The sequence below is a fragment of the Mesoplodon mirus genome, assembly GCF_964341445.2.
Source record: "Mesoplodon mirus genome assembly, chromosome: 4".
Taxonomy (NCBI): Eukaryota; Metazoa; Chordata; class Mammalia; order Artiodactyla; family Ziphiidae; genus Mesoplodon; species Mesoplodon mirus.
Genome location: NC_138979.1, coordinates 101,106,519 through 101,117,182, shown reverse-complemented (window position 1 = coordinate 101,117,182; position 10,664 = coordinate 101,106,519). Strand labels below are relative to the sequence as shown.

Below are 10,664 nucleotides of genomic sequence, written 5' to 3'. Positions count from 1 at the left end.
CGGAGTCTTATTAGGTTATTTTTTTTTTTAAAGGAGCTTTACTGAGGTATAATTGACGTATGATAAATTACACTTAAAGTATACACTTTAATAAGTTCTACTACATGTATACACTTGAGAAACCATCATCATACTCAAGATAATGGATAAAGTGTCCTTAGGCTCCTGATGCTCCCTCAACCCTCTGGAAACCAACCATCTTTTACATAGATTAGTCTGCTTTTTCTAGAGTTTTAGATAAAAAGAATCACACAGCACGTAGTCTTTTTTTGTCTTGCTTTTTTCCTTCAGCCTCATTATTTCATCCATTAATCTGTGTACCCATAGTTCATGCCTTGTTTATTGCTGATAGTATTCCATCGTATGGATAGCTGTCACAGTTTGTTCATCCATTCGCCTGTTGATGGAAGTTTGGATTGTTTCCAATTTCTGGCTGTTACCAATAAAGCTGCTTTGAACAGTTTTGTACAAGTCCTCATCATGAAAATACACTTTCATTTTCTCTTGGGTAAATACCTAGAGTGGAGTGGTTGGGTCATATGGACAGCATATGTTTAACTTTTTTAAAAACTGTGAAGCTGTTTTCCAAAGTAGTTGTACCATTTCCCATTCCCAACAAGAGTGTATGAAGTCCCAGTTCTTCCACATTCAGAAAATATTTACTATTATGAATAACATTTATTGTAAAAAAATTTTTTAGAAAAGTCATTAGGCCAAAAAAAATAAATTCTGTCATTCATCCCACTGATGGGAGATAACACTGTTAAGAGGCCATGTTTGTACATTTCCAGAAGTTTGCCCTCGTAGGCAAACAGTGGTCTCCTTTAAAAAAAAAAAAAAAAAGAAAAGAAAAAATATAATTTTCTCTGTCTTCACTGTTTTTTTTAAAACTTGTTTTCCAAGTGAATAGATCAGATTCTATCTTTTAAGAATTTTAAGTACTCCAGTATTTGTCTGTGATGTGGTAAACAAGGAATATAGAGGTGACCACTAGCCCTGTCTCTTCCTATACTCCCAAGGCACTAGAAAACAATTCAACACTAACATTCCAGGCGTTAAGACCCTTAAATGAGTTAACAACAAACAAACAAACAAAAGGGAGGGGCAGGAGTGTCTTTACTCATAACTTTATGCCTAACCATTATTCTTTCATTTCAAGAGAGTTATAGAGAACTGGTAGAAAAAATAGGTAACTAGCATCAATAATCATATGCACTTCTTAATCATTACTGAACACTCCCTCTGTGCTCCCTGGGGCTCTCTCTGTGCCATTATCTCCTTTCATTAGGTCTGCAGAGAATATCCTTTTTCTAGTTTAGACACAACCACCACAGCAGGGATAGTTGAAACGTCTAAAAACATGTAAAAGAAATCCAGATGACATTTGTTGTGCTCTTTGGGGAAGCACCACCCAACTCCCTTCAAGTGCAAACTAGGGTGATTTCCAAGATCTCTGCCCCTCCCCGTCCCATGGTTCACTCCCTCTTCTGAGTGTTCCACTCAGAAAAGATCCCTGGACTCAGCCACCAGGTGATGTCAGCATCGTTTTATGGTATCTCTGGAGTGGAGGTTTCCTTAAGGAGTCTAGCACTGACACGCTCTTAGAGTCAGTAGGCCTAACTTCTTTGGCTGGGCCCACAGCAGATGCAACCCAATTTCTCACTAAAATTGCCCAGTCCTCTATCTTCCCAGTGTCTGAAGCACGAATGACAAATGAATCAGGCCCATCTGAAACCTAACACTTAGCCTTTGTTTTCCTATCCATAAAAATGTAACAGGGTAATTCCTACATCCTAATGTTTACTCACGTACTCCCTCGCATGTTCGTTCATTCCTTCATTCGTAGGTTCATCCATCCATCCTTCCATCCATCCATTCATTCACTCATTCAGTCAGTTTACCAAGTATTTACTCCATGCCAAGCACCATTCTAGTGTGGTAATTCGAAGGGAATGATGTTCTTCAAAAGTCTAACGCTCTAAGCAGTTACTGCTTTTACCTTTTACTATCAGGGGTCATTTCCTCACAAATCAACAAAACAAAGAAAATTACCTAAACTACAGAGGCAAGATACAAGCCTGACTTTCTCCGCACAGGGTTTTCCCTGAAGGGACTCTGGAAGCAAGAAGGTCCTCCTTCACTGTGGACGGTTCTCTGAGATGTCCTCATGAGGCCTCGAGGTTTCTGGACGACTTTTCTCGCCCAAAGAATCCAGAAGCCCTACAGCGTATTTCCGGGCTCTAATTGTGAACCCAAGTTCTGATTCTGCCCACTACCATTCAATCTCTGTCCTTACTCTTATTAATTTTTCTGGGCTTCAGTTTTCCCGATCGAAAACCAGGTTCTAGGCTCCTAACTCGCTGGGGTATGCTTGGGGAGCAAGTGCCTTAGCGTTTCTGGTGCTGTTCCGAAAAGCGAAGCTTCCTCCACACTGAAGTTCTCAGGGGGGCGGCCCGCGCCGCAAGCTTGGGCGCGCACCCCTGATAAGAGGGCGCCGATGTACAGATAACGAATCCACCCGGTTCAACCCTGCCTTCCTAAGCATCACGAGACTTGTCAGAAAATGAAACTGAAAACCGGCAAGTCCCTCTTTCTAACCTGCCCGGGCCTCGCTCGCTAGGAGACCGGTGACGGCCCGGCGGGCAGGGTTCTGATTGGTGGCCTGGCGTGGACTATAAGTGCGGGCGCGGGACCGGGCCGTCACTTCGCCACCCGGGCTGCTCCTGTAAGCGATGGCTCCCTTCGTGACCTTGGTCCTGCTTGGGCTGCTCTCGCTGTCTGGCCTGAACGCCGTCCCGCGTGAGTGTCCCTTCCTCCTTTTCCCTCTTCCACCAGCCCGTCCCTGTCCCGCTCGCAGCCACTGGGCACTAACTCCGTACGCCCCGGTCCCGCTCCCAAGTTTTCCTTGCCGGCTCGGTGGAGTAGCACGCGGCTTTCTCTCGGGCTGTGGAGGCGGTGGGGGGGTGGGGAGTGGGGAGGGGGTGCGAGCCCAGGACGCCGGCTTCAAATCTCCGGTATGGGGGGAGGGGACCTCTGGCACGCCGGCACCGGGTGGGTCGGGACAGAGCGACCGAGGTGGGGGAGGGGTTCTCTTCCGCGGGTTCGCGGGGCCTTTGGCTCCCCCCCGCGCAGTGGGAGCGGAGGGCGGGCTGGCGGGTCCCAAAGGGCTGGGTTGGGGGCAGCGAATGGGTGGAGACCACGCGTGTGCTTTGGGGGAGTCGCCGCCAGGGTGTATCAGTCCGCTGGGAGCCCGAGGGCCTCGAGCTTCCTCCAGGCGCCCGCCAGGTTCAGCTGCCGCTCTGCACTTTCCCCAAATACGCGACGACCAAACCACGGCGAGGAAGTTGCACGCGACTCTTGTGGAATGTCCTGAGGTGTTTACATACCGCTTCACGTCGTTCATTCTCTTGTTCCCGCTACCTGTCGCTCTTAATAATAATCATAGAGCTACCCGTTGGCGGCTCACTGACCTGCGCTATGTGCTGTATGTCATTTAATTGTGAAATGCGTCTACGATGTAAACAGGATGGCTTTATCATCAGCTTGTCATAGATGAGGAAAGGGAGGCTCGAAGAGCTGAAGTAACTTAATCACGCAGGGGATTAATGGCAGACAGTAGAGCCTGACCAGAGCAACTGGCGGGTCGTGAGCCCTTTGTCTGTAATCCGTGCGTTTTTCACAGCCTTCTGGGGTGAGATTCTCGGGAGCAAGCTGGGCGGACATGGGCCCCTGTTGCCTTTCTTCACAGAGGGCTCCTCCTTTGGCTCCTTGCCTGGTTCTTTCCAAGATGAACTGAGTCTCTACTTTCAGTTTTGAGTAAGCGAAGGTTTATCATTCAGAAAGGTTGTAAAACTAGGGATAAGAGTAATCAACATGCTTACACAAGCTGGCTGTCAGGGACACCATGGATACTGAGTACCTTCTAAATACCCTGCAATATACCGGACCCTCAGATTTTTCTCTCTCACAAAAGGCTCTGTGAAGCGGGGTTTTTTTGTTTGTTTGTTTGTATGTTTGTTTGTTTGTTGTTGTTCATGAGAAAAAGGAAGTAAGTTTAAAATTTATTTACAAAATAAAGCATAATGTCTGTATCATCACTATTATTGATATTTGGTGATGACTATGTAAGTCTTTTGAAAAACTTAATGTCAGCAAGCTGACATTAAGACTATCTTAATTTGGGCTTCCCTGGTGGCGCAGTGGTTGAGAGTCCGCCTGCCGATGCAGGGGAAGCGGGTTCGTGCCCCGGTCCGGGAAATCCCACATGCCGTGGAGCAGCTGGGCCCGTGAGCCATGGCCGCTGAGCCTGTGCATCTGGAGCCTGTGCTCCGCAAGGGGAGAGGCCACAACAGTGAGAGGCCCGTGTAACGCAAAAAAAAAAAAAAAAAAAAAAAAAAAAAGACTATCTTAATTTGAAAATTTCCGAAGTAATGCCTGGAAGATACAAAAGACCGTCTCTGGAAGATATACAAGAAATGTGTAATTACGATTGCTTCTAGGGGGTGTATTTTCTGCTCTTTCCCCTGTGTGGGTTTTATTTCACTGTGGGCATAAATTAACTTTTTAATTAAGTTACAGAAGCTCAAATAACTCTCCCAAAGTCACAGAGCCAGTAGTGGCTGAGGCCAGGTTCTGATACTCCTCCCACTCTTGGAAGAGATTATTGTGATGTTCTTGCAGAAACTTCCCTGGCTCCCTCAAAGAGTGAATTCCAGGCAGGATGAACCTGTGCTCTGACTCCTGTGGCATTTATTATGTCCTGATTATTAGAAGTTGAAATGTCAAGGGCTTTCTGGTTTATCTTCACTTTTAAATTTATTTTTTAAAAATCAGCGTTCATGGGAATTCTCTGGTGTTCCAGTCATTTCACTGCCAAGCACACGGGTTCAATCCCTGGTCGGGTAACTAAGGTCCCACAAACCCCAAAGCACAGCCAAAAAAAAAAAAAAAGTAAAATTAATTAAAAAAATCAGCGTTCATTAGGATTCTCAGTACAGCTCTTGGTGCGACTAGGAACCTTTTCTTTGATGATAGGATGTTTCTAGACAGATACACCTGGTCAGAATAGCCTGGTTCTCCTCCTTACCCCGCCACCTTCTGGACATGAAGGATGAGCTGACCTTTATAATCATGTACCCTGAATGTATTTGTATTTAAAGGTGGATTATTAACATGTATTACTGTCAGTCTGTATGTTTAGTAGCAGTAACACTTCACTTTGGAAGAAAAATATAGAAATAGAGTTTATAATATTTTCTTTACATCCCCATGGAGGGTCTTGTCATGCATCCCATTTTGGAAGCCACTGTTCTGTAGCATTATGCAGTATTCTCAACCTGGCAGATTATGGCAATCACTTGAGCATGCTAATTAAAAATGCAAAGTCCATTCCCATATGCATTATTCCACTTGGTTTTCTAATGGTGAGAGTATGTTCTCTCGCATGTGCCACAATCCTCACCCTTCCCTATTGTTCTTACCCAGCCCAACTACTTCATTTAAGGTATCTGCCATCTTCTGCAGGCATTTTAGTTTTCTTTTTTTCAAGCTCATGAAATCACATATAAAATCAGGTAGAGGTTTGGTGTGTAAACTTGGGGTAGGATGATGAGGTTGTGTTTTGCAGGAACATACTGAATCAGGTCTCAGAGCAAGGAGATAACAATAATTACACCTGCCACTTACAGAGCAATTGCTGTGTGCCAGGCACTGTACTAGGCACATATTGAGAAGTCTGATCAGTCTGGATCTAGGCAGGAGGCAAAAAAAAAAAAAAAAAAAAAGGAGTAAACATAAGGGAAAAAAATTGACTGGTTGAAACGGTGTACAATAACGAGAATTTTTGATGTGGCTAAATATGGAGGGAGTGTGAAGTGAGAAATGAAGCTTGATAAGTAGATTAGGGCCAAATCATGTAGACTCCTCTGAGTGATAAGGAATTCTGTGGGTGCGGAGGAGCCATGAAATGTTCTTGAGATTTTCCACAGAGAGATTATTAAAGATACAGCACAATCTCCACTGACAGAAGAAGACGTTAAGAGAAATCTGCTAGAAAAAGCCTGAAAGGCATGTGTAGGGGAATTATGTGGGAAAGATACTAAGTCATGGTTTATCCCAGAAAATGGAGGCTGCCTTTTGGAAAAATGGAAGCTCATTTGGCATGAGGGGAAATGGAATTGGGAGAAATGGAGGATCAAATATAAACACTTGGGGCCTGATCTAGCTTTAGACCAAGGTAGCCCCAAGTGAAATACTCTGCAATTTCATCTGTCTTCCCCTGCTGCTCCTCAGGTCCTCCGAAGGTTCAGGTTTACTCACGACACCCCGCAGAGAATGGAAAACCAAATTACCTGAACTGCTATGTGTCTGGGTTCCATCCACCCCAGATTGAGATTGATTTGCTGAAGAATGGGGAGAAGATGGAAGTGGAGCAATCAGACCTGTCTTTCAGCAAGGACTGGTCCTTCTACCTTCTGGTCCACGCTGAGTTCACTCCCAACGGAGTGGATCAGTATAGCTGCCGCGTGAAACACGTTACTCTCAGAGAGCCCAAGACAGTTAAGTGGGGTAAGTTTTCAAGTTCCTTCCTTAGCTGCTGACAGTTGTATCTGAACATAGCCACAGCATAAAGCTGCCTTGATATAAAAACATCTGCATACTGGGATTATCAGGGAATGTTATTAAAGCTCTGATTAGTGGCACCTGCTGAGAGATCTCTGCACAGCGTGGTCACTGAGACAGTGGTTTCCCTGTAGTGAGAGCAGGGAGCAGTAGCAGCACTTCCACAAGTGCACAGGCACTCCCAATGGTTCTTCCCTACTGGCTTCCTTGGGCCTTCCTGATAGCCTCAGGAATACTCAGGACCAAGGAGAGTCTCAGGAAGGCACCGGTCTTGTCTGTAAGCCCTGCTGTGGTGGTGCCCTCCAATCCTAGACTCCTGCAGTTCTCTGGCTGGCTTGGGATCTAAGGCTAGTAGGCAAGGTGGGGACCTGCTGGGTTTTTCTTAACAAGGCACTCACGGTGAGGGACAGTGGGCTCTTCTGCCAGCTTTATTTATAACAGTTTTAGACATTTGTTAGTACATAGTATTTCAAAAGTGAAACTTAACTGTTTCTCTTTTTCTTTCTCCATTTTCTTTTCTGTAGATCGAGACCTCTAACCAGCATCATGGAGGTGGGTTTCTAATCTTAAGAAAATCTTTCTTTTATAAAGTTATTTATTTATTTTTGGCTGTTTTGGGTGTTTGTTGCTGCGCGCGGGCTTTCTCTAGTTGCAGCGAGTGGGGGCTACTCTTTGTTGTGGTGGGCTGGCTTCTTATTGTAGTGGCTTCTCTTGTTGCGGAGCACGGGCCTAGGCGCACGGGCTTCAGTAGTTGTGGCATGTGGGCTCAGTAGTTGTGGCTTGTGGGCTCTAGAGCACAGGCTCAGCAGTTGTGGTGCACGGGTTTAGTTGCTGCGCAGCATGTGGGATCTTCCCAGACCAGGGCTTGAACCCGTGTCCCCTGCATTGGCAGGCGGATTCTTAACCACTGCGGCACTAGGGAAGCCCCAGAAAATCTTTTTTTTAATGTCTCTATCCCAGGGCTTCCCTGGTGGCGCAGTGGTTGGGAGTCCGCCTACCGATGCAGGGGACACGGGTTTGTGCCCCCGTCCGGGAAGATCCCACATGCCATGGAGCGACTAGGCCCGTGAGCCATGGCCGCTGAGCCTGTGCGTCCGGAGCCTGTGCTCCGCAACGGGAGAGGCCACAACACTGAGAGGCCCGTGTACCGCAAAAAAAAATAATAATAATAAATAATAACAATAATAATAATGTCACTATCCTGGGGACTGTTATAGACAGCTCTAATATGATAACCCTCACTGTCTGGAGGACATTCATCAGGGTAGCAATTTAGCAGGCAGAGAAGAACCCCATGGGGTCACATTCCCTTCTCCTGTGGGGTGGCATGAGGAAGGCATGTGACCCTGGGTGTGGCTGTGCCAGCATCACTGACCCTCTAAAGGGAGGACAGAAGAGCTGCAGGTGTGCTGTGACAGGACAGAGGCAGCGGTTACCCACAGCACCTGCAAGGGTTTGCTCTTTCTTCTGCCGTTTCTGCCTTGGGCATCTCTGGGCCTTCAAAAGTGAACCGTCCCTTCCTTTGCATGGCAGTTGCTTTGTTATTTAGCCAGAAGGGAAGAGTGACATGGTTCTGCAGACGCACCGTTCCTAAGTGTGTGGGCACTGTGGTTGCCTCTAGAAGCTCCCAGTCCAATAGAAGAAAGAAATGGAAACAGATTGTTGTAACCTAAGGTAAAGCTACTATAACAGACGTATCTTGCAAGTATCTGTAGGAGCATGAAACAGGGAGTAATTGGACTTCTCTTCATCTTCAGTTGGAGGCCAGAGGCAGATAATCCAGCTTTTCTGGGAAATTTTACTCCACAGGGTATCTTGGCACTGAAAACCTATTCAAATTTCCTGTTACACTGTAGGACAGGGAAGGTAATTTTCGAGAGCATGCGAGAGTTTGGGTGACCTGCCCAGAGTCACACAGTTACTAAATGGTAGAGCCAGGATCTGAACTATAGTACCAGCATTCTTTCCTCTAAGGTTGTGGGGGAACCAGTGGGATAAACTAGTAGGATATGCTCTTTTAATGGATCTGGAAAATCACCTGCACCTACTACTTTTACCAACAGTGATTTATACAGCACAAGTTAGATAAGTTTAGTGGTGCTATCTGTAATCCAAATAAAATAAATGTATTTGCTAATATTCCTTTTTTTCTTTTTTTCAGGTTTGAAGATGCCTCATTTGGATTGGACTAATTCCAGATTCTGTTGTCTTGCTTTTTATTTTTTAATTTTCTTTTTTCTTTTCTTTTTTTAAATTTATTTTATTGAAGTATAGTTGATTTATAATGTTGTGAACTTCTGCTGTATAGCAGTGATTTAGTTATTGTTGTCTTGCTTTTTAATGCTGATATGTTTTTATGCTTTATGCATATAAATCAGAAGTTGTATTGATGTTACCACAAATATCATCTTCTTATAATTCTACCTAGGGTGCTACGTCTCCATGTTTGACCTGTCTTGGCAGGTAGCTATAGTGGGGGCTCTGGCAGCCTAGAGGTGGGGAAGACGGAATTTCAGATTTAACATCAACATCTTGGTCAAATCTGAACTCTTCAGTCTCTTCTGCATATAAAACTGGATAGTAAGATAGTATGTATGTTTAGAGTAAACCTCCAATTTGTAATTTTTCTTAGAATTTTGGAAAAATTTTGAAAGATAATTTTCAGAATTATGGAAATTTGTTATAGTGGATAAAACATTTTGCCATATAAAATTCATATTTACCTCTTATATCTGTTAGAGAGAGACTTGGTTGTGCCTATTTTGTTTGTTTCACTAATTAAAACAATGGTAAAACATTGTGTTCAGCTTCTCAAAGGAACAACAGCTGACTTCTCAATGTCAGTGGGATCCAGAACATAGCAGAAAGTAATCATGAATGTAGTAAAACAACTGCCTACCTAGAATTCCATACACAACAAAAATATCTTTTAAAAAATTACAGCAAAGTAAACATCATTAGATAAAAAGTCAGATTTCAGTACCCTTTAGATCCTCACTAAAGGAGATTCTAAATGATGCACTTCAGGCAGAGAGAAGGCCTAAAATGTGAGCAGAAAGGAAGAGCAAAGGAAATGTATCAGTTCTGTGTAAAAATAAATCAACGTAAATAAGCACATAAACTGAATATTTAATATCTAACTAGTAGAGGGCACAGGAGTTTATGGAGTGCTAGTAATGTTTTATTTCTTGACATGGATGGTGGTTACAAGAGATTTTGCTTTGTAATTTTTTGTTAAATGTACATATATTCTGTACATTTTAAAGGAATGTTATATTTCACATTAAAAATCATAAAATTGATTAATGTGGTTTATTACAGTAACAGATTAAAGGAGATGATTTATATGCTTATTTCAAAGATTCAGAATAAGTGTTCAATTAAATTTCAACACTCAGTGAGTTTATGATAAAAAACTCATAGCTGGAGGAAAAACAGGCTAATTTACTTAGACTTACAAGGTTTTCTTAACACACATAAACAGACACATACACACATTAATAGAGAGATATCGGTATTTTACAGGTAAAATCAGAGATAAGATAAGGAGGCCCAATGCTACATCTGACTGATATTATACTAGAGGTCCCAGCAGCAAATTAAGACAAGGAAAAAAAGTAAAATGAATAAGGATTTGAAGAGAAGAAACAAAATTATATTATTTTGATGTTATATATAGATTATATAGAAATGTCAATAAGGTATAAAAGATGAATTATTAGGATTAATAAGAGAATTTAACAAATTTGCTGGACAGAAAAATCAACATAAAAGTTAAATGCATTTATACTGGTAACAATGTAAATTAAAAATATTTAATTTATAATAGCAATATACGAAGTACTTAAGTATATATAAATATATATGCTATATATGTTCAAGTAATAGTATTTAAATTTAAATACACACAAATTTAAATATATACAGTGTTTAAATATAAATGCATACACCAATATAAAGCTAACAAAAGATGTTAATGGAAGCTCTTAATGGAAAAATTGTAGGAATTGTGTTATTGGAGGAAATTAATGAAGACTTAAAAA

At 42.8% G+C, this 10,664-nt stretch overlaps 1 protein-coding gene across 2 annotated transcripts; it reads left to right on the top strand.

The window, feature by feature from the left end:
- The first annotated feature begins 2,652 nt into the window (after positions 1–2,652).
- Positions 2,653–10,225, top strand: LOC309803206 (beta-2-microglobulin-like). Of its 2 annotated transcripts, XM_082619145.1 has the most exons (4): positions 2,653–2,799; positions 6,292–6,567; positions 7,146–7,173; positions 8,783–10,225. In XM_082619145.1, exons 1-3 carry the CDS (start codon positions 2,733–2,735, stop codon positions 7,157–7,159), a joined length of 357 nt encoding a protein of 118 aa, XP_082475271.1. In that variant the 5' UTR covers positions 2,653–2,732; the 3' UTR covers positions 7,160–7,173; positions 8,783–10,225. The 2 variants fall into 2 exon arrangements, with proteins under 2 accessions (XP_082475271.1, XP_082475270.1); XM_082619144.1 differs by lacking the exons at positions 7,146–7,173; positions 8,783–10,225 and having other exon boundaries at positions 6,292–6,614.
- Positions 10,226–10,664: the final 439 nt, after the last annotated feature.